General features: G+C 32.2%; 1 protein-coding gene across 3 annotated transcripts in view; it reads right to left on the bottom strand.

The window, feature by feature from the left end:
- LOC118199219 (E3 ubiquitin-protein ligase SHPRH) overlaps positions 1-27,394 on the bottom strand; it is a 248,889-nt gene that overhangs the window by 20,294 nt on the left and 201,201 nt on the right. For all 3 annotated transcript variants that reach the window (XM_085809803.1, XM_085809804.1, XM_085809805.1), the window contains exons 19-23: positions 22,271-22,375; positions 17,236-17,304; positions 16,377-16,556; positions 7,849-7,941; positions 6,057-6,149 (exon numbers count right to left, since the gene is read on the bottom strand). In XM_085809803.1, the coding sequence (XP_085665929.1) occupies positions 6,057-6,149; positions 7,849-7,941; positions 16,377-16,556; positions 17,236-17,304; positions 22,271-22,375 (540 nt within the window). The remainder of the gene's footprint in view (positions 1-6,056; positions 6,150-7,848; positions 7,942-16,376; positions 16,557-17,235; positions 17,305-22,270; positions 22,376-27,394) is intronic.

The following is a 27,394-nucleotide window of genomic DNA, read 5'->3' as shown; positions in this document are numbered from 1 at the left end:
ACAATCTAAGACAGAAGTTATCAACTGGTTTGCATTATTCTGCATTCTGGCCAGGCATTTCATTAGCATGGAATTAATTCTGCCTCAAGTCAAACCAAACATCTTTCTTGCTTATCGATAGCCTCATTACTCATTCTCTCAAAGCACTTTCAAGCAAACTAACCTGCACTCCATAATAGATTTTCAGATGAATATGGAAACAAGTACTGGTGGAAGCAAAATCAGCACCTGTATATAAAAACAGGCCGATTAGGCATTCGTAGGTCTTACTAACTATGAAGCTTTTGCGCCAGTTGGAATTTCAAGGAAGAACATCCAGGGGGAAGAACAGTCCAAGTGTCTCCCACCCCTTTACCTTACCACCAAGCTTTCAAAAGAATTTTGGCTCATCATTCATTCTGAACATTACCTTGCTGCACAAGACGTTATATGCTTATAAATAAAAAATAAATATCAAGGCTTTCTCCAGGATCCAGATTCAGGATCATGGATCTGCTAGTCAGTGTCTGTTGATTTCTGCTTGGCAATCTAGGTTCTTGCAGATCATCATTTTCAGAATCAGAGCTCAAAAATACCACTGAATATTTATACATTGATCTTTATTTACTCGCATATCACAGAGTGCAGCATCAAAATTAAATATTTATTGTAGGATCCTTTATTTACCAATATATCACAAATTACAGAATCAGAAAAACATATCTTTGGCTACATACATTTAAACAAACCTAAACTAACTTTTATCTCAGTCTCCAATTCTATTCTTTTGAACTGAATATCACGAGAACTTGAACATGCTTTGCTCATGAGATGATATAAATATTTCTCTCTTCTTACAGTTTTTCTTGAGAAATGGCAACATTGTAAAATAATGTCATGGTATTTTAAGACTTTCTTTTTATGCCTTTATCTGCGTTTTTCTTTTAGCCCAAAAGTTCTCTCAGAAGGCATTTGCTGATAGGAGGAACCTCACAGTGTCACTAAGCATTATCCCATCATGCTGAATATGGAGAACGGGTAAAGGCTGAAGCACGGTAAGCCCTTGAAATCGATAGAATTATTCAAAATAAGTGCCAAACTACAGTTGCTTTTTTTTTTTTTTCCCTGCATAATTTTAAATGGTTGATTAAAATCAAAACCAACGTGTTTGGTGAATTAATTCCCTTACTTGGATATACTTCTCTGTCACTTGCCAATTTATAAAATTTATACTGATCTTATTAGGGAACTTGACTTCACATTTACAAATAATTATTTTGATCCTATTAACTGAATTGTTGATCACAGGAAGCAAAGTATTTTCTGTGTTTTCATATACAAACAGGTGGAACTTTGGTTATCCAAGCACAATATCCGAATACGTTAAACTGCAATCACCTTAATGCCTACAGCTGATATTTCCACCTTTTGTTGTTTAATAGCTACAATTATTTCTGAATAAAAATATTCTCGGCAATAATTCATCAATACTTGAGCTTCGTTGACTAGATCTTATGCCTTTCTGTCAGCCTTTTTGTGGGGAAAAACATATGGGAATATCATATTTCCCCATAATTGCTCTTGTGGTAAAAGTGCTAGCATGTCTAGCTACCATCTAGAGAATTCTTGGTTGAAATCCCATTGAGACGTCATAGGTTTTTCACGTTTTGCACTTTGAAAATCCTAAAGGTCTGTACAAACATGCCTTGGGGGGGGACATGCTGCCAACAGCAGTAGTTCTGAACTACCTCCCTTTAATCTTAGCTATAGCTCCTTTCACAATTTGCCCAATCAGAAATACTATTAAAGCTAAAATTGGTCCAACTTTACCACAGGAAGGCACCCAATGTTGTAGCATAAGAAATTATTAGCACATCCAATTAGAAACTAGAACAACCATTGTTCAAATCCTGGAGAGGGTCCAACTAATACCTTCATGTTTCTCATTTATTTTTTTAGAAGCTTTAATGTTTATTATGAAATAAAATGAATTATTTAATATCAAAGAAATAAATTAAAGGTTTAACATTTTGTTTAAAAAAATTAGGGAAAAATCAAAACAAACTGCTCCAGCTAATTCTAATATAACTGATAGTGATATAAAGCAATATATTAAAAAAGTAGTTTTTTTTTAAATCCTAAGGTAGTCTATATAAAAAATAATAATAATAAAGAAACACCCAAAAACTCCTTATTGAAATAAAACAAATTTCACACTAAAATCAAACAGTTATTCATGCATATTGTGCAAAAAGGCACATTCTAAATGACTCAATAGCAAAGATTCATTATTGTAAAAAACATGCACTTTTTAAACAGTTTAAGTGACAAACATAAGCTTGCATTATGCAAAATGAAATATTCTTGTAGCTTGTGCTAATGAAAGCATAATTATCTCTAGTGTCCGTCTGAAAATAATAACCCTTTGTGTAGAAAAACTTTGTCAGTCCAGGATATCTCATCATGATTGCAGTCAAAAACCTTTCCCTTTCAGAGGCTGCAGCTGCTCATGATATGCACAGAATTTACAATCCTAGCTCGGCAGAAGTAATCAACAAATATCCGCCTAACTAAAGTGGTACCGATTTTTGCTTCTTTGAATAAAATATTAAGCAAAAACAGTTCTGCTTTCTACAGACATTGCTAAGGTTTGAGAATCAATGCTGAATGATTACATTAGCAGAACAATATTTGATAGTGCATCTCAGTCACATTTTATGACCTTCCTATTCACAACTGAGCTGGGTCTTGTCAAACATAAGGTTTCCTGTTAATGTTCTAAATGGAAATGTGATGAGTATCAAAACGAAGATAAATTATGCTTATATTAGCAATAATGATGCTTCTTTTACTTCAGCTTTCTTGCTTTACCTAAAATTACAAACTTTGCTCCTTCAATGGGTCCTGATCCCAAAATCAAAAATTTAAATATGCCAAACTGCTTTACCCAAATTTTGATATCCCTGGAAACATAGGTAATATTTTAGGGTCTGAACTTTTTAATCAAATAAAAAAAGATGACAAAAATTTGTATCTGAAAATTTATTACTCAAAAATCCCTTACTTGGCTTGATTGCCAATTACATGATACCCATAAATACCCATGAATGCATGATACCCATAAACAGTGTTGTTATTTAACTACTGATTCAAATATCGCAGATGACTCTAAGAAAATTTTGGGAAATAAGAAATTTTTCTTGATTGACTCTGAAGTTCAGAAAAATAATTGCATGAGAATCATTTTCAAAAAACGCACAAACAGAACTGTACAGGTAGATTCATCATTAAGATGCTTATCAAGGAAGAATAATTAATTACTCTAGGTAATTCAGGAATTTTAGTGGAAAGAAGACTCCAATAAATAGTTACAAGATTGAATAAAAATCGTGACATGCATAAGCTTTACTGCGAGTTCCTTCAAGAATATGATTTGCTAAGTCATATGCAGAAAGTGAGCAAGAACTGCCGAGCTCCAATGTTTATTATCTGCTGCATCATGGCCTCTTTAGAGCTAAGAAAACTTTATCAAACTTAAACAGTAGTTTTCAGCAGGTCTGCCCCCACCACTTCTTGTCGAAGCTTGAACGATACTGTAGTTGGAAAAGTACATGAAAACATTTTTAACATTATGCTAAAATTTCAAAAACACAAAATAAATTTTAATTTATGATGAGGCATGTTAAAGCCTTACATACAGCCTGAGTAAAAACTTTAAGGCCAGTAAAAATTTTTGAGAAAATGGAAACATTTAAACTGAGGAATTAAAATACCATTTGATTGATAATTATTGAGCTTAAATAAAAGTAAAAAAAGTAGACAAATTAATTTACAAATATTTTATTATTAGAAAATATTACAGAACACACAGATGAATATTTGAGCATGAGTAAAAACTTTAAGGCCAACATAGAAATTAACATATAAGAAAAATATTACAAATTCTTAGAAGGTTGTGTAGGAGCCATTTCTTCGAATTACTTCAAATATTCTTGTTTTCATGGATGAAACGAGTTTTTGACAAAGGGTGGGGGTCGGTTTTATACCATTCATCTTCGATAGTAGATTTCAGCTATTTTGTTGATGTCAAATGTCTCCCATTTGCATAAACTCTTCTTTCTAAGTGACCCCAAAGGTTCCCGATTGGGTTGAGGTCAGGTGATCTAGCTGGCCATTTCACAGTTTCAACATTGTTGACTTGGAACCAATTTTTTGTGCTGTTACTCGAATGGATCGATGCATTGTCTTGCTGATATTTCCAGTTTTCTCGAGCAAGACATTCAGCATTTGACAAAAGATGATTTGTTAGGACATTTTGGTATCTTTGTGAATTCATTCTACCTGAAAGGAATGCAATTGATCCCAGCAAAACAGCCCCAAGTCATGACAGAGCCTCCACCTAATTGGCGCTTGTAGAATATTTCTTTTTCATTTCTTATATCATGCCAGTAGAAATTCCAGCCATCTGGTCCATCCAAATTCCATTTTTTTTTTCACCAGAAAAAATAATTTCTATCCATTGGTTGTCCCAGGTCATGACTTTCTGGCCAAAGTTCAAACGCTCTATTTTGTTTCTCTGCAGTAACTGAGGCTTAGTCAATTTTGCTGTATAAGCGAACCTTCCAGACCTTCTAACTGTGTTATAAATCGTTTTTTGACAAACTTTTAAGCCTGTCATTGGAATCAGTTTCCTGGTTGAGTACTTTTCCAGTAGATACAAGTTGGGAAACTCTTCTTTCATCACGCGAGGACAAAGCTTTAAATCTTCCCCCAGTATTCTTTATACTATAATTGTCTTTCAATTTAAAAAAAATTTTGACTACGGTCTTTGATCTTCCTATCTTTATTGCAATAGCACAACTACTCATCCCTGTTGAAGACAAAGCTTCGATCTCTCCTCTTTCACGATCAGTTGACTTCTTACCCTTCGCCATCTTCACAAAGATCACCAATACTTTGAAGAAATGTATGACAAATATGAAAATTGCAGCGTTATCACAAGCTAGTAGTTGCAATGGTAATTACACGATTATATTATATTTATTTTTAAAAAATAACTGGTGGCCTTGTTTAAAAAATAACTGGTGTTTTTACTCAGGCAGAAATACTATGTAAATAACCCCATGTTTCTCATAATTATGTATTTACAAATTATGTTTATAGCATTTATTTCTTATCAATGAACTTTAATAATTAATATTATTTGAATCCCTTTTATTTCATTTTACGTTTTCTTAAAAATTTTTACTGGCCTTAAAGTTTTTACTCAGGCTGTAACATTATTATGACTTTTAAGATATCACTAAAATTTTTAAGGGAAGTAGAGGGCAAATTCCTGGTGCCATCCCAGTTACACAGGTTAGTGCTAACTTAAATAATCATAAACATTTAAATAAAACAGAAGTATTTCATTGCTAATTTTTTTTTAAATCTTTCACTCAACTGCTGTCACACACACACACACACACACAAAAAAAAAAAAAAAAAAAAAAAAAAAAAAAAAAAAAAGAAGTAAGTGAACAGGTAAAAGAAAAATTTGATCAAACACACACATACGCAAAAGAAAAAAAAAAAAAAAAAGGAACAGAATTTAAATGTGAAAAACCATAACTTTTTATGTGGTTAAAAAATCAAAGAATACTGCCACTAAGAGCTGCATGGTTGAACCTAGAATGGAAGCTAACAATTTTTTTATATATTCACAAAATCCAAAAGATTCATCTCTATTTCACAGATGCTAACATAACAGTTAATTATACAAATGCCATTTTAATCTAACTCATATTAATTATAAACTGTGCTAATTAGATTACTAAAGAAGTAATTAATATGCACTAAACTATTCCTTCAGAACTTAAACAAAAATGTGGACATTTTTTAAATTAGTCATTTTTGTGAAATACAGTGACATTTGAAATAGTTCATACATGTTCACAAGGATAAAGGTACAAAGTAATGTGCTAACAATTGAACAAAAACAGGAATTCAATTACTATTATTAATCGATATGACAGCTCCGTAAACAAAATATTTTAAGTAGTTGCACCTCAAATGAAGATTTTGACAGCAATATTTACCTCAAATGTATTTGGTGTCCTGTTGCACAAGGACACACACTTGATATTATTTTCACGCAGTGCCATTTCTAAAAGAAATAAAAAATCCTTCCACTGCAAAGACATTATAATGAATTATTAGAGTTTATTAAGTAAAAAACTCAAGCAAAATGCATCAAAAGTACAAAAAATGAATCAATGAAACAAAGGAAAGAAAAAAAATTTACTGGCAAAGTATAGCTGTCTTGTAGCAATAGTAAGTCTCAGTTTTTAAAATGTAGCTTTAATTTTCTTTTTTGAAAATATGAAATATTCAGCTTTCATTTTCTTACTAAACAATGATGATTCCAAAACTATGAACATGGATTATATAATAGCACAAATAATGTTTTACACAACTTTAAACAGATTTAAAACTAATTACATAAAGTGAAAATTTTAGATAATTTAGATTATATCAAAGCACTTGTTATCTGCCTAAAAGGGCTGCTTTTGTGGAGGATGTTTTAGAGAAAACTAGTTAGTATTCACATTACACATGAAAAAACCCATTAAAACTCTTATGCAGCCAGCCTATTTACTGAGATTTAAACCCTGTTTGAATTACCAGTGTTTGATAGTTTACTGCTGAGCTGCTAGCAAACTTTACAAAATACAAAAATCAAAAGAATGATTAAAAATGGTCTAAACAAAAAGAAAACATTAACAGAGCAAAAGTCCTGGTTAAAAATTTACAACCACTGATATTTATTTTTTACAGAAAAGCTTCCAGTTGCAATTGTTCTTCATCTGTACCATGCCACTGATTATAAGATGCACCCCTCAATTTAAAGGCTACAAACGGGGAAGGCTACAAACAAAAGACTTGATTCTAAGATGATAAAATCCACAAAAGTCTAAAAAAAAATTTAAACAACTTATTTATTAACAACAGCGGCATTCCTTTCTAGTCAGCAATTTATAACAAATTATTTCTTCTGAACAAGTATTAGATTTCTGAACAAGTAGTCACTTGCCTAAATGGGCAGGAGGCAGCCGAGCTGCATAGAGTTTAAAAAGTATGGTAAATAAGTCTTACAAAATATCACTAATTTGAAGTAATTTGTTTTATTCGTACCAGATACAACTTTCAGAAGTTCAGACCATAAAGGCCATTATGCAGTCACACGAAAATTTCCAATACAAAATACTTTATGCAAATTGTATCTAAGAGATGCAGTCTATTTTAAACATTAATGAAAATCAGTTCTCTGATAAACAGCTTCCATAACTATACAGTTCTCATTTGCACCGCTTTCAGGAAGGAAAATCAAGAAGCTTATCATAACAGCTCATCCTTCTAAACCTCACACACACAGTAAATACATTATTTGCAATGAATATTTACAAAACATTGGTACTTAATATACCTTTTAATTCAAACAAACTTAATAATCTTTTTGTCTTATTTGTGAAAACATGTTTATAAACATGTTTTTGCTTACTAAAACATTATGACTACTGTATTAAATTTTGGACTAATTTAAATTTGTACAAATACTCAGGTTGTAATTATTATCATAATAAGGCTGAAATTAAATATATTACACAAACTATTAGACATCAAACATGTAATTTGAATGAATTGCAATCAATTTTGTATCAACACTTGCAAAAATTATGTCACTTTTATATCTGCTTGTGTAGCTCTTAATATGATTTCCAAATAAATTGCAATGTTTAAAAAATTATATCAATAACCAGAATAAAATTAACAACTAAAAATTCAAAACTGAATGAAAATGAGCAAAATATTACAAAATAAAATACTTACAGATGAAAACACTATAGTTTTTGCTTTAGAATTCTTTTTCCTGATTTCAAGCAAACACTTTAGCACACCATGTATTTTTGAGGAATATCTTCCCTATAAAATATTTATCATAAAATTTTGGATATAACATGGAAAATACATGTACTTGCATTTAAATCTATTACTAGAAACTCAGACAGAATCCTAAAAATATAAACAGACTCTCTAAAGACATGCTTCAAAGTAAAATAAACTTCATACATGAGGTATAATGGAAATTCAAGAAGATCAATTCAAAAAGTGTGAATGAAATTATGAATACAAGACAGAAGATTAAAATAAGTAATAGATATTGAAAATACTTTTATCACCATTGAAAATTCGAATGAAAATACAGTCCATGCGCAGTTCACATAGAATTCTATAAATTTAGGATAAAGTACAGAAATACTTTTAAAAAATTATTACATTATAAAGGATGACAAAATTTGGTTAAAACAAAAGTTATATCTGGAATGTTATGAAATATCTCTCATTGACAAATCAGTACCTTAACGAAACTTTAAAAAAATGAATGGCACAATACAACAGGTAAAATTTTCCAACACAGAATACTTTCTCAGAAATGCAGGCCCGCACCGTTGCAGAGATTAGAATGTTATCAATCAGCTTAGTGGCCAATAATGAATTTTATTCCAGTGAAAAAACTATGAATTTCTATAATATGTTGGGTTAAGAGCAAAAGATTACCTTTGATAATATTACTCACAACTGGAGAACATTAAAATAAGAATGAAACAGCTAAGCTATGCATATATGCCTACTTACCCAACTATTCCATCAGCTACTTAGTATAGCAATATTATCTTGCAACATATAGTGTACATAGCACCCACATAAAAGAGTGAATTCAAATTTCTAAACTAAATTACATTCTAGGTTCAATGAGCAATGAATATTTTTGGCTTAATGATAAATATGACTGAATAATTTCAGTGTGCTTTTTTTTTCCTTCATTAATATTTTCCAGTCATTTTCTCTCAATTTTTACGGCCATTATTCTTTCCTTACGGGCAAGGGAGGCTTCAGTTTGATTTAACATCTTCACACAGATAAATTCTTCATTTCCACAGACAAATTATAATGCAATGGTCTCAGACGAATTTTTTATTCCTGCCTTATCAGCTATGTTGTTTTTGCCTTATAGGCTATGTTACATACATATACCTCAGTCAGTGATCAGTATGTACGTCCAAATTTGGTCAAGTTTGCTTAAATTTACTTTATTTTCATATTAACATGGACAATTTTGTACAAGAATAGTATAATTTTTTTTCATTTGAATGTTCTACCTATTCCAAAATCAATTCATTTCTTATTGATGCCGTTGTTTAGTGCTAAATTCTCATTCTTTCATTAGGTAATTTTCAAAAGCACAGCATCACATCTATAATGCCTAACTTCTAACAAAATGTGGGTTATCTCATATAAAAATCACCCACAATTCTCATTATTGAGGCCATGAATTAATTTTGCTATAAAAGATGATTGTTGTTACTAATACTGTTTTGTTCTCCGTTTACAGCAATTTATTCCGGCATAGTATAAAAGCCTGCACAACTGAATGCAGTAACATTACAAATTCTCTTTGTGTAATAAAATAAATAAATAAGTAAAATAAAAATTCTCTTTGCGTACAATTGTGTGATCTACAGTGTTGCCACTCAAACAGGAGAATGAAATTCCCTGAAAATTTCCCAAGTGAAATTTTCCAGAATGAAATTTCCCCAGTGTATTTAAAGAAAATTCCATTCTACCCAAGTAGTGCATGTTGGCTGTGCTAGGAGGTAAATTAATTATGGTATTACTTGAAAACACAAAATTAGCCAATTACATAAGACGTATATATATATAAGTTAATACAGTACAAAGTCCGTAATCCAGACTTGTTGGGGCTTCAGCGATTCCGGATTAAGGGTTTTTCCGGATTACAGATCCTCAATTTAAATCTGGTAAGTTAGCATGCAAAAATTATACAATTAAAAATATGAAACCATAATTTATGAAATAAAGAGCATTATAAATCTAAAAAGTATCAAAATTTACAAAAAAAAGCTTAATATTTGTTTACTTTATTAAACATTTTTTTTCAATGTAAGTTCTTTAAGTTGCTTCATTTTTTGAGTTAAACGCACATGCATAAACGCATATTGCGCATACGTAAGTTTGTAGCTTTGAGGTCCAGATTATAGATCATTCCGGATAATGGACATCTGGATTACAGACTTTGCACTGTATATATATACAATCCCTAAAGCATTACTATTATTAACTATAATACGAGTTGTTTTCTCCACTGAAGTGTGTGATTAGTCTACCTAATCTGGATTAAAAAATGTCTTTTTTTGCGGACATTTTGCAGCTAAGCGACAGAAAGAAATCTATTTAATGATATATTTAAATAAATTCAGGTTATTTTTTTATTTATTTAGCAGCATACGTAAGCAAAAAATATGTGCATTAAATTTCGTGATGGTATGTCATCATACTGCTAGAATTAATTTTAGGATTATGTCTGAGAAATTTTTCTGGAATTTGTAAGTATTATTTACAAATAATAAATAAATTTAGAGGGAAGACACAGCATTAAATGATATGAATAATATAAAAATAAAGTAATTACTTAAAAATTGAATTAAAATAATCAACGATATTTTAGCAAATAAAGTTATATTAAATGGTTAGCCTAGATGACTAATTAATATTTTTTTATTTTACTGCAAAATGACAAGGCATTTATCAAAAAGAAAAAAATAGTTTTGCAGTAAAATCCTAGTAGACGCTACAGCCTTGGCACGATTTTGAAAATTGTCGCCCACACCAAAATGACCCTTTACTGCTTATCATATTGTCACCAAATCCCGTGTATTCCATACATGGAGGTTATTCTAATCAAAGAACGTCTACGTAAAGAAGGAAAGGTTCCTCAGACGTAATACTATTATGCCATTAGAAAGCAAAGGAAAAATTCGCCAAGGGATTTGGCAATGGAACCTGGCAGCCAGAATTTCTCTCCGCAATGTGTATAGGAAATTGAGGAACATGTGTTAAGAAGAAATGTTCTTTGAGAAAACGATTCTTTTTTAAATTTTTGCAATAATTTAAGCATGGATTTAGTTCCCCTCTCAAATTAAATAATCCATTAATTAATTTACTTGTGTGGAAAAAAGATTTTCTTTTCCTTTAAAGTTTAAAGCAATTTTAAACAATATTCATTTTATAAACTCTTGATAATGTGACCTTCGAACTTTGACACCAGCTTCAAGCTTTGGCGACAGATATTTTGCACACTCGCAGTTGTTTCCTCCTACACTGGAACGGAGCCACTCCTGTTGCAGAGTTTTTCCTTCTTAAATAAATATTCTTTGATTCTAACCTCCATGCTACCGTATTCTAGAATTAAACCAATTTTGTTATATATGAGAATAAGTATTTTGTTTACTTCAACATGCACTGCACATGCGCATGCGATTCTTGAGGTTACTGGAAACCAAAAGTTGCTGATAACTTGCTTTGCTTTTCTAAAGACAATCTAATTGCAGCTGCGAAAATTGGCTCCATGCCAGCTGTCCGAATGATGCTAACGCGATACACAATTCGCTAAGAAAGTGATCGCTTCCAACATCAGCACAAAACTCGCTCTTTGGGGGGGGGGAATCGCTGTATGAAATTCCCAGACTTTAGTCAAGATTTTGACTAAAATATTTAAATTCCATGACATTTCCCTGAATGTTTTGGTCAATTTTCGAATTCTCTGACTTTTTCCGGTTTTCCAGGTAGCATGGCAACCCTGGATCCAGCTGTAGCATATCAAAATATTCTGAAAGAAAAGTATTGCTAGAAAATAAAGAAATATAAAATATTTATATAATGCCCCACAGCCAAAATCTATAAATTAAATATTGCGATGCCTGAATTCTTTTATGGTGAATTATATACGGTCTACGGGAAACTTATGAAAACAATTTTCGTTTTATGAAAACAATTTTCCACATGTAAGCATACGTTTATATGCCATATGTTCGGCTCACTATTTTCACCGCTTAATGTATACATACTGAAGTAGCAAGTTAACTAAAACAAAGTTGATTCACGTTAGTCTTAAGTGTGAAGCGATAGTGGACCCATGACCACTGACGAAAGTGATTTACGCCACTGTATTTTATGCGAATTTCAACAAGGAAGAAATGCTACAGAAGCATGTAGAAATATATTGAAAGTGTTTGGTAAATGTACAGTTTCTGATAAGGTGCGCAAAAGACAGTTAAACTAATTTGAAATAGGTGATTTCGAACTTTCTGATAAGCCACATTCTGAGCGGTCACCTTTGATCGGCAACGGTGTTGTTATGACCATGCTGGAGCAAGATCCTTTCGTGACAACATCAGAGATCGCAGAAGGGATTATTCAGCTCAGCAAACCATTAAGAACCATATTTGGAAGATAGGATTGGTGCGGAAATATTCAAGATGGGTGCCACATGAATTAAAGTCAGAAAAATTTTGATGATCGAGTCGTCATATGCATATCTCTGCTTGCTCCAAACAAAATGAAGCCCTTCTTGAACCAGATGATAATTGGGAATGAAAAGTGGATCACCCATGGAAACCTCGTAAGGGAAAGTGCATATTGTGAACCTAAAAAAAACCTAGCCCTCCCACCTCTAAACCAAATTTGACTCTGAATAAGGAGAATGTTGTGTATATGGTGGGACATTCGAGGACCAGTACATTATAAGCTTTTAAAACTGAACAAAAAGCTCAATTCGGAGAAGTACTGTCAGCAATTAGACAATTTTTAAGACAACGGTCCAAGAAAAGAGGATGGCGATATTCAACAGGAAGGACATCATACTGCATCATGATCATGCCAGGCCACATGCTGCTTAGGGGACTCATCAAAAATTGCAGAACTTGGCTGGAAAATTCTGTCACATACACCATATTCTCCGGACTTAGCATCGTCTGAATATCACTTGTTTTTCTCCTTACTAAATTTTTTGAAGGGCAAAAAATTCAAAAATGAAGTAGATATCAAACAAGCACCAGCTCAATTTTTCGTATCAAAAGTTACATCATTTTTCAAAAAATGGGATACACAAGTTGCCCTCACGATGGCAAGGAGTCATTAATAAGAAGGGCAATTATATTATTTTAATATGTTTATTAACGGTAAGAAAAATTTGTATTTTGTTTTATTCCAAAAACGGACAGAACTTTCCGGTACATGGTATATTTTCAGGTGACAATTTTTTTACATTACACTGAGTAAATGGAAAATACAGCAAACTAATAAAATCACTAATGGAACTTTGGCATGTACAGAGAAAAACGTGAAAAAAGGAAATATAGTACGAAGTCCAGGATCCGGACTCATCAGGACTTCAACGATTCTGGATTTGGGATTTTTTCGGACATTAGATTATCAGTTTAAATCTAGTGAGATAGCATGTAGAAATTAAAAACATGAAACTGCGATTTCTGAAATAATGAAACATTTATTATCTAAAGGGTGTCAAAATTTTAAAAAAGGGGGCTTAATATTTATTTGTTTACTTTATTAAACATTTCTTTCAATGTGAGTTGTTTATATTGCTTTGATTTTTGTGCTAATACTTTCTTTCTAATTCTATAGACAGACGTAATTTCTTGTTCAGTTACAAAGTTCCATTGCCAAGTGCCAAGAGCTTAATGGCTGTGTCGAGAATTCCAACTAATTTATCCATTAAAATGTTTTTGCTTTCAGTAACCTTTCTGTTACTTGTTTCACTATCGCCAGCGCTATCTTCTGGATCTAGAACCATAATACAAATTTCGCCTTCCGTTAATTGATTAATGATTGGGGTATTGGCATTGCAATGAAAAACTTTTGTTATATCATCTTCATTTTTTACCACTTCTCCACATGTCTTTACAAAATACATTAACTGGAAAATTCAACCTTTGGTTTGCAATGTCCGAAAACCTTAAAATTAGTGGCTCTCATCTTCATCATCCTTACCATGAAATATGGTAGCTGGCCATAAATTGTGACAATCATTTTTTTAAAGAGGTTGGAGACACATCCACCCACGATCTTATGATGCTACACACTGCAGATTTTATGCTAAAATATTTCAAAAATTCTTGAACACTCTTGCCATTATTCAAGAAATTTAACATGGATCTTAAAAATGCAACTTTATATTTGCATTTCAGCCTGTGCGCTGTTACGATATCCATAGGCTGAATGATGGGCATACAATTTAGAGGAAAAAACAATATGGATTCATTATCTTTCACTGAAATTTTAAGTGAAGAATGAGCCAAACAGTCGTCGACAATCAAGACAATTTTTGTGTCCTCAGGTAAACAAACCGAATTCAAATGTTGCCAAGCCTTGGGTATGAAATGATTTTAAAACGACCATTCATTAACGCTTGTGTCATCCATGCTATTAATGGGGAAAATCTTTGTTCCTTTAAATGCTGGAGCTCGTGTATTTTTTCTGGTTACGAAAAACTTACACTAGTGCATTCCTGCAGTATTTGGGCATGTTAAAATTGTTAGTTTAGCTTTGGAATCTTCAAGACCAGTTGCAGCCTTTTCTGTAGAGGTTGCAAAGGTATTTTGGGGTACATATTGCCAGAAAAGACCGCTTTCGCCAGTGTTGTAAATTTGTTCCAAAGATAACTTTTCACTATTAATGAGTTCAATGAATTCATCTGCAAATGTTTGATCACTTGAAATTTTTAATTGCCTTATATCATAGCAATTTTTAAACAATTTAATTTTGGTTAACCAACCTGCCGAATATGTGCACTCAGTTTTGGAGTTCATTCATTCATGAAATGATTTTGGCTTGAGCCATTAGCACTGTAGCCATCAATGGCATGCCGTCGCTGTGACCCATTCAATCATTATTTTGTAACGATTGTCACTTCCAGCACAACGAATAATTTTCCTCTTATTCATTGTGTGTCTGGTGTAGAAATCACCGAAAATTTTAAAAAATCATTTTTTTTTTTTTTTTTTTTTTTTTTTTTTTGTTTTCTTAAAAGTTGACTTTCCAATGCCATACTCCTCATATAGTTTTGAGACTGATACCTTTATCCATTTTTGTAGCAGTTCCACTTTTCTTTATGGACGTTGAAACATGCTTTCTCTTTGTAAATCCTTTTGCAGCTTCAGAATTAGAAACTCTTTTTGACATAATCAAAAGTTCAAACTTTAATTTTCATAAAATTGCTGTAATAACAGCATGAAAAAAAAATAAGCTGGATCAAATCAGAAAGTTAAGGAACAGGGCAATCTGCTATATTAACTGACATTGCTTGGAATTAGTAAAGGATAATTTTAACCTAGCTTTATAATGTCCGCTTTACATTACTAGCTATGTATCATGAGATTGGCCATGAAAGATAAGTTCTTCTGCTAAATTTCATCTTGCTTCTATCACATGCTGAAGCAGTTAAGCCTGAATTATATTAATTTAGTATTTATTATACCAACATCTATTTTTTGCACATGCTTAAGGCTTACCTGAGTCGTGAATGAATAAATTTGCACATGTACTTAAGGCATATTGAGGGCCTGCATTGGATATCTTACCACCTGATGCAGTCTCCAGGAGTCCTAAATTCTGTTACCCAGCTAAATTTTTCCCATCCCTAAATTCTGGGTCCCAGTGCTTTGCCTAAATTCTAAAAACTTTGTCATTCCTTAATTTTTCTGCACCATGCTTCTCTAAAAATCCAAAAATTTTGTCTTTTCTTAATTCTGCAGCCTGGTGCGGCCATATGAGCTATGGCGTTGGTTCTGGATTTATGTGAATAACAAATCAGTTATTCTTAATTCAAATAGTACTAAATGTAATCTTTTGGTCTACGAGTATAATTAACAAAATCTGTTTTTAACATATGAAAAGAAATTTTTGTTAAATTTTTCCGTCAACTTTTCTTGGTGCTTTTAACTTAAATCTGCAATCATTGCCAAGCATAATGTCAACATACTCCTTTATTTTTAAATTACTAAGATTAAAAAAAAAAATTATTTAAGCGTCACTGCATGAGTTATTATTAAAGTTATCCTGTGTTGATAAACATGCAGTGATGAAAGCAAAATATAATAAGGATTCACAAGGTTGGCATTAGGAATATAAAATACTAGTAGTGTAAAATCAATGATGTTTCTATGTACTGTTTTGGTTTGAGATGTATGGCAAACAGATATGCAGCTATAGAAACAAATTAGTGATCACACAAATTTATGCTAAAATCAATGTTTCTTGAATAACGAGGTACTTTACTTAGTGCAAAGTGAAATTAAGAATCGGAACTCTCCACATGTTTTAGTAGGGGGGAAATCAAATGCGCATGGGTAGAGCATACAAAAAATTTCTCAAAAAAAAAGTGAGGTGGTGGCTTTGATGTTTGGATTTTAAATCATTGCAGATATTGAACATCCGGATCTTGGACTTTGTACTGTATTACAGAAAATGAATATAAATACTTTTATTTCTGTTTCGTCATCATCTTTTACTGCTTGACGATCAACGGAATAGATCTCTGACCGAGGAGTTAGGCTCCGGCAAACAGGACAACTTAAATCCTTTGCATGTGCTTCAGCATATTTACCAACCATCTGAACACAAGGCAGACAAAAGCAATGACCACAATGGAGAACACACCACTAAATTAAAAGAAATATTATTTTTGCAAGTGTATTATAAAAAGCAGAAAAATATACATTTTATATATCCACAAAAATAAAACAATGTATTCTCCATAAATACTAAATATATACTTTGAATAATAGTAATTTCAAAATATTTACAAAAGCTTAATCTCTTGGGAAAAATTTATTTATTTATTTATTTATTTTTATTTTTATTTATTTATTTATTTATTATTATTATTATTATTATTTTCCCTTTGCTCAAAATCAATTCTTATTAAACATGTGAAATGCTTATGCTTAAGGAAACTTAAAATACTGCTAAAATGCTTAAAAAATGAAAGGCCCTCTCAAAAACGAAATTGAAATTCAATTGGGGGGGATGAGAAGAATACAGAACTGATAAAATAAACACTGGTGGGTAAAAACTGAGTAATCCCATGTAAAAGTTAAAAAAACAGTTTTCAACAGAAGAAAAACCAAAGAATAGGTACTTGCGGAGAATATGGTTCAAAGTTGCTGTGAGCATAGGATGAACATTTTTTCCTTGGCTGAAGATAAAGTTAAAAGTTGCATAAATTTCTAAAAATGCATTCAGCTAACAAGGCTTCTTAGTTAAGGTTTACTCAGCTGATGCTGAAATCTGATCATTCTCCCATTTTTAAAACAATTCAGTGAAAAAAGCAACTCTTACAGTGTCCGTCAGTTTCGTTACACAAACAGGACAAGTTTGATCAAAAGGATGCACTTCATGGCCTTCAGCCTAGGGAAAAAAATAATAATTAGTTATTTCATCAAATCAAAATAATACAGTAATCAAATACAAATCAATGTTCATATTAATATAACAAAAGCCTGACTATAAAGATAAAACTCACACATTTTTAATATTATTAGAATACTGCTTACCTAGGTTGAAAAATCACTAAAACATTCTTGGATGTTTCTACATAAATGAAAACAGCTGTTGCTAAAGCTGAACGACAAGCAGCAGAAAAGCATGCAGAGAAATATTGTCTCCTTAGATCAATCAAAAAGCACCATGATACAGTCACTTCCTTCAACAAATTTGAAAGAGTTTAATCAGCTCATAAATTCCTTTTCGTATTAGCGTTGATTTCAGTATCCCAAGGTATGTTTGCTTTTCACGTCTTTTTTGCAACAACAATTTAGGTATCAGAAAAACAGGAAATAATAAACAACAGGACTGAATACTTTATGAGTGAATGAGAGAATTATTCTTTTGGACAAAGTTGCAAAATTTCTAGCTCTCTAACCAGTTCAAACTTTTCACCAGCATACAATTTTTTCTATTTCATAGAATTCCTAACACAGCAATAAATTGCTGAGGATCATTATCACTGGTGCACTATCAACCCTTCAAATTGAATTTCCTTCACGTAGAATGACTTGAGACTTCTCAATGAAGGGTAATGTATCAAATATGTTGTTTTATACATATATATATACAGTTAAGTTTGTTATTAGATTATTAACAGAGAAACTACAAAGAAGAACCTTAACATAATTTTGATTACATCAGACATCATTAAAATGTCTTCCTAAATGATAATCCAGAACTGCTAAGAAAAGAATAGGGCTGCTCTTTACACCAAAGACCAATCTGAGTAGCAATTTGCATTACTTTAACTTCTTTACAGTTGCTATCCTTCCACCAGAAGAATCTCAAATTGTTTCATTCCTCTGGCCGAACACTCAATTGCAAGGCCTTTCAATATCTGCAATAATATGATATTTAAATTCTCTAAATCTCAGAAGGAACTTGGAGTGAGTTCTAATAAATTAGAACCAGATTCTAGACACTGGTTCAAAGATGGGTATCCAAATTGTCTGGTAGATGCATCAAACACGGGATGCACTATGGTAGTACCATGATCCTTGACTACATGTCTGTGAGAAAGTGTGTGCTGGTGAGAAATATGTTTATCTGTGACATCTAACTTTCTAGATGAGACTTCTTTTTACTGCTATATCTTTGTCGGTTGAGAGGCAAAAGATCCATGATAAGGCAACTTCGCACCTCCCATTATCCTTAATTATTAATGCTCTTGAAAATATTTCTTCATAAGAAATTCCTTTTCATTCTTTTGCCATGAGTGGATGAGATATTCATAAAATGTCTAAAGAAAAAGTTCAGAAATATTGGCAATTTTCACAAACATAGTTACAATCATATCACCATTTTTCCCTTTCAGCATTCATTCGTATTTTCCATATCAGTGTCCAGCCCAGGTAAGTTTCTATAGCTACAATACCACAAGAAAGTACCCGTGAAAAGTCAACCAGATGCATTTGCATCAATTAAAAGAGGAATAGGCTTTGATGAATCAACAGTGTCATAAAATGGTATATTCATGGACTTGAGCTCTTCAACCTTGCAGCATTTAAGGCAAAAGATACAGCATCACAAATTGTATCTTGCACATAAATAACAAAAGCAAAATTATCATCTAGGCCAAGGATTCTCAACCAGTGGCACTGATGGTATGCAAGAGAAAAATAGATGGTACACAAAGTATTAACTACTCAATTAAAAACTTCCTGAAGAAATAGAACAACTGATAGGCATTTCCTATGATCGAACTCTAACTGAAGATTTAAAAAATAGTACACTTGTTAACTTTTGGCTGAACTGGAAAAAGAATTAAAGGCATTTCAAATAAAGCTATTAAATTTTTATTTCATTTTGCACAACCTATTTGTGTGAAGGATTTTCTTCTATGTTATATTTGAAAAATAAATACAGAACAAAATTAAAAGTGGATCCTATTTTATGGTTAAAACTAAGTGAAATAAGACCAGACAGACATAAAGAAATTGTTCTCTCTTAAACAGGTCCAAATTTCACCATAAAGTTTAGAATTAAATTATTATAACTTCAAAATTTAATTTTAATTGTAAAAATGGTAATCAATATCTTTTTTATCAAATTTTTAACCTAATATTTTTTAGTATTTTAATCTATCATTTTTTATGTGTTCAAATTTAATACAAATAGCCTATAGGTTGTGCAAATGACAATTGCTATTGAGAAAGTGAAAAATAATCATTGTAAAATGTACTAGTAGTACTAAAGTTTTTCAATTTTTGTTTAGGTGTTAAGCATTACTCAAAAGGTTGAGAACAACTAATCTAGGCTCTTTAGCGTAATTTTTCAGAAATTATGCAAAATTTTAGGGGTTCTTTTCTTTCAAAAAGGGCATGGCTCAAAATCTGCTGACTAGAGGTACAATGCTTACAGTAAAATTTAAGTCTTTTCTTAAATACGATTTTTGTTATACTGCGGCATATAAAGCTCGAACACAACGTGTACAGTTATTTCCAACTAATTTCACTTTCAGGGTTCGCAAAAGTACTTGTGATTAGTTACTAACACTAGCAAGATTCACCGAACTTTAACACAGGCTTCTTACTACTATGATTCATATGGCAAATTTAATAGAACATTTATTTAACTAGTCTTTAAACACCAAAAGCAGTGCCCCTTATCTTATCTTTTAAATATTTTTGCCTTTCTGAAAACAGCATTTTTTCACCCACCTTTAAAACAATTTAACAAATCATGTTTTTCATTGCAAAACATGCATATCTTAGCAGAAGAATCAGCAATAAAAAAACTTCCTGCTGCTGAAGGTTGGTGTATTTAATTATGGCAAAGCACACTAGGCCTATCTGCCTAAGGGAAGGGATGACTTCGTGGAGGACTTTCTAACTGCTGCTGAAGGTAGATTTTGAACAGTTTTAATAGATTTGCAACAGTCTTATGTTCGGCTGCATGCACTCTCCATAAGACATTTCTTTCTGCAAAGCAAAACCAGCCATATTTAAATTTATGTGCTTTTCCGAATCTATTTCTCATGTCAAAAATTTTAATAAACTGCCTAGTCTATAATTTTTGTCTGGAACATAGACAAATTGCACTTCTTTGATAGGCTCTTAGAAAATCTTCAGGCAAGCAAGTTTCAACTAAGGAAAAAGAAGTGCAGCACATTCATTTGTAGTGATGTTAATGGTTTCAAATTATCAAACAATGCACATACGTTATTACAGAGATTAGAAGAATTTGCATTTCTCAGGACCAATTTCAACAACTCTCTTACATAAACTTCCATTTGCAACTCATTATCTTCAAACATTCTATGGCCTTGGGATAATTAGCAGCTGGTGGGGGAAAACTTTCCATAATTCAGCTTGCATGCAAAAAGTCAACAGTTACTTGTAATAAATAATGAAATTTATCACTGTCATAAATTGCAGCATTTTTGTTAATTTTTTCCGACTTTAAAAAAATAGCCATTCTACAATTTTACCATCTAATTTTCGTAATTCAAGATTTGGTAATTTAAATGCACATTTGCATAAATTCTCATTAACTGACTGAATCACAATCAAATTTGAAGTGCTGATATTCTGTAGATTCTGAAGAATATCTTTCACTTTAGTTTTGATTCGAACAACCTTGCCTCTACAATCTTCAATGGCATATAACTCTGCTTCATTTTCAGTCCATGTGGTGAGAAAATGTGCATATTTTCGAAATATTCAGCTTTTGAAACAAAAGCATTAAGCTATGATTGTAGTTCAGAAGAATCTGCCTCACATTTCAATATTTCTTCTAAAACGGTGAAAGATTTTATAAAGATAGCTCTGTGAATCTTTAGGTTTAATAACTATACCCATACTTTAGAATTTCAAATACCTCTTGGGTCCCAATGAAGGTGCCAGAAAATTTTCACTTACACGTCAAAATAAACTAATAAGCTGCCAGAGTATCACAGACTCTTAAGACTAATGAACATATTTTAATATATCATTAACTCACTTACGTTTGAAAATAGATTTAGATCTTAAACCAAACATCACTCATGTAAACAACAAACATTCTTTTAATAGGTTTACTATACACACATATTTTTTGCTCATTCTAAAAGTTGTTTGGTTGCAAATTCCAAGGAAAAAACTAACAATAAATATTAGTGGCCAATTATTCACAAATTTATTCAGCTAATGATACTGAGGCAATTTATATTTTAGCAGATTCTTCACACATTCTTGTATTGCTGCCTGAATTCTCATTTTTTGGAGGGGGGGCAGGTGTATGCATGCAAGCATGTTCGTGTGTTTAACAGATTACACTAAAATATTATTAACAATGCTTTTTTCAAGTTCAATTTGTAAATTAATTCTTAAATGCATAAAGTTGTCATCTGGCAACATACTCATATTTAGTCACGTAAATCAAATCAAAACACAAATTTTAGCTTACTGCATAGTAATCCAGTAACCAACTGGATACATACTGTTTGAGCATATAGTTTTGAAAGTTTCAGTGTGGTTGCTCCATTAACGAAGTAATGGTCATTATTGTGCAAGTTGATGTGCAATTCTAATAAATTTTTTACTTTAAAAATTCATGCATTTAAGGGATAATACCTCCAACCAACAGCAACACATTAGTTTATTATTTTCCAGTTAATAACAAAGGTTTGAGTTTTGACATTAAATCATTGACCACAATTTCTCAAAAACACACTCACAACAAATCATGTAACAATAAATAGTATCAAATGACTCTAAAATGAATTACAAAACAATACTTGCATGTTTAGAAACATAATTTCTCACAGACAGTATTTTTAACATGCATCTATGAAAAATGCTGTTAACTATTGAGACAAAGAACTAAAATCTATGAAAAAGAATCATACTCTTTTCAAGTTTTGTAAATAATATAATTGGCCAAGTTTCTTTCTCAGGATATTCTCAAAAATGCTAACATCTGACTTGAACTGCATCTCATCATTATCATTACCCTAAAAAATATTAAAACTTATATAGATATTAACATATTATAATTTGGGACAACTATTACAAGAATGCCTCACTTATTTTGTAAAGTGTTTAACATCTTTTAGATGAATGGTTAGAAAAAATTAATACAATTCAAATAAAATTAAACACACAAATATGTAAATAATAATTACTTCAAATTTACAAATTCTTGTTAAAAAAGAAAGCAAATAATAATGCATAATTTAGTTAATAAGCTCTGGCAACTGTGAATGTTGTTATCATCAGGAAATTGCACTTAACAATGCTGTTGTTCAAAAGATGTCGTTAAAACTTTTGCTTTATTTCCAATTAAAATTTACAACTTTTGCTCACTTATTAGTTTTCTGTTTCTAAACTTGCTTTTTTAATTCTAATAAAATCAAATTTAGGAAATATAATTTAAAAAATAAATGTATAAAAAATTATATAATCATTATAGTATTAGTTTACTCATTGCTTTCCCTCACCTATATGCTCTCTAGCATTTTTAGGATATGATTTAGAAACATCTGATTTCTAGCAGAAATACACAAAGCATGAAAGCAAATTATATTATATATAAAAAAAAAAAAAAAAAAAAAAAAAAAAAACAGTATCGAAAGAAATAACTGTAACTTAACATCTCAGATGTATTCAGTACATAGCACTGCTACACCCAGCCCACAAGTTCTTTTTAATCTGTTTTTACTTTAAACCCTCGTTTCAAAAATGCGTTAATTAAAATACAGTACAAAGTATGAGATCCGGACTTGTTGGGACTTCGGTGATCTCGGATTTGGATTTTTCCATATATTAGATCCTTTTAAATCTACCAAGAAGGCATACAGAAATTATAAAATTAAGAATATGAAATCATAAAGCATTATGATCTAAAAGGTATCAAAGTTTACAAAAAAAAAAAAAAAAAAAAAAAAAAAAAAAAAAAAAAAAGGAGCTTAATATTTAGATGTTTATTAAACATTTCTTTCAATGCAAGTTGTTCAAGTTGCTTTCTCTGTGTGTGTGTGTGTGTGTGTGTGTTAATACTTTTATCTTTCTATAGACATATAATTTTTTGTTGTTACGAAGTTCCCATTGCTCAAGTACTGTTATTGCTGTATCGAGAATTCCGACAAACTTGTCAATCGAAATTCTTTTTTTAATAACCTCTGTCACTTTCTTCACTATCAGTAGCTGTACTTTCTGGATTTAGAACCATCGCCGTCCATTTACTGATTGATGATTGGGACATTGTCATTGCAATGAAAAAAACTTCTGTTTAATTCCTCTTCTGCCCCCCGGTGCGCCCATGCGAGCTCTGGGTCCGGTTCTGGCTTTATGTGAATAACAAATCAGTTATTCTTAATTCAAATAGCACTAAACATAATATTTTGTCATATGAGTATCATTAACAAAATCTATTTTTAGCACATGGAAAGAAATTTTTGTTAAATCTTTCCTCATCAACATTTTAACATAGTTAACATAGTTAACAGCATAGTTAACTTAAATTTGTAAATGGATAATACTCTTTCGTTATTTAATTACTAGTATAAAAAATTATTTAGGCATCAATGCATGAATCATCACTCAAGTTTTCATGTCTTGATAAACATGCAGTAATGAAAGCAAGATACAATAAATAATGGTTCACCAAATTGGCATCAAGGATATAAAATATTGGTGTAAAATCAACGTTTCTATAGCCCTGATCACAAAAGCAGATTTGACCAGTAGCGAAAACTGGTTTTTCCAACATGTCCCATTCACATGGCAACAAGCATTAACTGCCTCTCCGAATTGGAGGTAGAACGGTCCTACCTCTCGAGAGTAGGGCAAATGGGGAGATTTCCCATACTGAACTGCGCGGTTCACTTAATTTTAATAAACAACATGCTAACATGCAACTGACTGCTCGCTATACTATAAGCGAAACATTCACATTGGTAGATATTTGAGGATGTGAAACCATCCAAAAAAATTACATAGAACCGTATGAAATATGAAATTTGTAAACAAGTACAGACAAGGTTATCTGATGCTGGGTATTTCAGAAATACCATTCAAATTAAAACTAAAGATGGGCATATCGGCTTCAACTCGACAGGGGACTCGGTACCTTTTGAATGATTTTTTTATTCAAGAACTTTCATCTACTTTTATGAATGTTATTAAATGGTTTTGTAAGACAAAATAACTTTAAGATGAGAAAAGATTTTTTGCCAGTATTTTTCTTAAATTAAAATTTTTGGAAGGAAAGTTTAACAACTAAAATGCCATTCTTCTCCTACAATTTTCATGATTTTAACCCATATTTTCTTATTGTATTTATTAGAAAGTTCTTGATAACCTTAAGGATCGATTTTGCAATTAATGAATTAGTTTCTGAGAAAAAAATAAAAACACATTTTTATGAAAAAACTTTGAAACAAATATGATTCAGTAATTTGCAAAACCCATTCTTCTTTCTCTAAAGTATATCATTTTAATTAAGCAGTAAAAATATTAAATAATTTAAGGCATATCTATACAAGTTTTATGATTTTAAATAAAAGGATTTATCGAAAAAATGCAAACTGAGAAAACACAGTTTAAAGAATATAAGCTGTCTATATGCTCATTAAATGATTTTAGATTTCTTAAAAAATTTACTGCTGAATTTCATTACATATATATATATATAAAATAAAGCCTAGAGCTATTCAATTGGTTAGTATAAACATAAATTAAACACTTTTATTTAAAATCTTCGTAAAATATGTTCAAAGCAATTTTAACAGATTAATTATAATGCATTTTCTAAAATGTTTATAATCAATATTAAAACATTTATAGTAATGAGATTGCTATTAATTTGTCATTTAATTCATTTTTTCAAACAGCAAAGTTTTAAATTTTAGCAGCCACAAACATAGTAATAGGAGGGAAAAGGCCCGTGCCCCGTCACAAATCTCGTTATTTGTGGGGATGACTCAAGACGATCGAGCGAAACTCTATGGTAATATTCATAGGTCCTCCTGCTCTGTTCGGTAGTGTCCCATTCCCACTGGTGCTGAGCTGCTGTCCTTGTCACTTTTTTAAGATGAGACCACGGGAGTTTGGTAATAATGCTTTGAGCATCGATATTGTGAGCTGCTTCTTTTGCTAGCCTGTCGGCTTTCCCATTACCTTAAATGCCGGCATTCGCCTTTATACGAGATATGAGGGTATTCGTTGTCGGCGAAGGCTCCTTCAGCATGCCCTGAATCCCCGCTATGCTAGGAGAAGGCTGTCTGAAATTTTGTAAGGCATATATGACCGGGAGACTGTCTGTAAGAATATTAATAGTGGATCCTACTGGGGGCTTGTTAACATGATAGCTTTGCAAATCGCAATTGCTTCAGTCTGGAAAACTGAATTATTCCATCCCATATGACCTTTCCATGTTATCAGCATTTCCTTGTTCTTAGTTACTCTGAGGCCACAGCCTACTTGTCTGTCAACTTTTAAACCATCCGTGTATACATAGTATAGATACTTTATGTCAGAGTCATCTTTCCATGATGTGTGGGTCGAGAGTCCTTTTCTGTAGTTAGACACATGGATGACATTTACTGGCCTTCTTCCTTCATGAGGGCTGTGCTGACAGGTGGTGTGTGCTATAACCCCTTTTCCATGATGTGAAGGATGGTTAGCATTTATGAGATGTTATGTTTTATACTCCTCTGGATCATAGCAAAGAGGTCCAAAAGCGGTGCAGAGATGTAATTGGAGGACAGTCGTTACTGCTGCTCCTTGTGCTGCTCTAATATGTAGTGGCAAAAGTCCTGCCAGTATTGTGGCTGCCGGTGTTGCTCATGTATGGTATCCTTTTGTAATAGCCAGAGCAAAGGGGCATTGTATACTACTGAGCAATTTCATTTTCCTTTCGTTCATTGGTGTTGCCCAGATTGCCGCTCCGTAGAGGGCCATTTTTCCCCCAACGGACTGATAGAGGATTTTTAGGATATGTGATCTAAAGCCCCAGTCTGAGCCTTGGAGGTCCCTTAAAGTATTTGCAATTGTGTGCGTCCTCACAAGGACTGCTCTGAGGTGAGGCAGCCAGGACAGCCTTTTCATCGATTATAAGCCCAAGCAGTTTTAGTTTCCGAGTTCGTTTGATTTGCGTCATAGATTCCCTTTTATATGGCGCTAAGAGCTTGGATAGTTGAGCGCTGCTCTCGAAAACCATACTGAGAGCCCGTTATCTCACCCTTAATCTCCAAGTAGTGCTTTATTCTATTAACTAAAAGTTTCTCATAAATTTTCCCTATGGTGGGCAGGAGACAGATGGGCCAGAATGAGGGTGGATCGTTGGAGTCCTTTTCTTTCTTTTGGAAGAGAATAACTTGCCCTGTCTTAAAGAGCTTGGGAAAATAAAGCAGTTGCAGCAATTTACTGTAAAAATTTTTAAGAAACTTTAGTTTTGCCTGATGCATCGCCTTGACAATGTTGTAGTCCAATGAATCGGGCCCTGGGGCTTTATTCCTCGGTAGATTTCGCAAAACAGCGCAGACTTCAGGTTGTGTGAATGACACGTCATCTTTTGTTGTGGAGTATAGAAGATAAGCTGGATTGGAAGCGTCCAATGTATTGTCGTCTTGAAAGACTGCATCAAGGATCTTGGTGAGTGTTGCCACAATCGCGCTCCTATGCTCCTCTGTCGGTTGTGGATTATTGGTACCGTTTACGTAGACCTTGTGAATAGGAGAAGCAAAGACCTCATTTGTTGCGATTTTATGCAATATCCCATAGGGATTTTTATTGTTTGTGCAAAACACCCCCCAGCTGTACAGCTTGGCTTGTAGAATGGCCTTTTTATACTGGATGTGTGCTTTTTTGTAGATAATACTTAGTTCTTCTCGGCGTTCTGAATTATGCTCAGACTTCACCTTTCTGCAAAGAACACGGGTCTTAACTCCTTTGAGTCGTGAGGCTTTTAGTCCACCAGTTGGCAACATAGCGTACCTTTGGAGATTTGATCTAAAAAGTCGAATCACAAA

The sequence above is a fragment of the Stegodyphus dumicola genome, chromosome X2, assembly GCF_044657685.1.
Source record: "Stegodyphus dumicola isolate Sdum_Otavi_A_Nest chromosome X2, ASM4465768v1".
Taxonomy (NCBI): domain Eukaryota; kingdom Metazoa; phylum Arthropoda; class Arachnida; order Araneae; family Eresidae; genus Stegodyphus; species Stegodyphus dumicola.
Note: the sequence above shows the minus strand (reverse complement) of the source record. Positions and strands in the feature narration are given on the sequence as shown.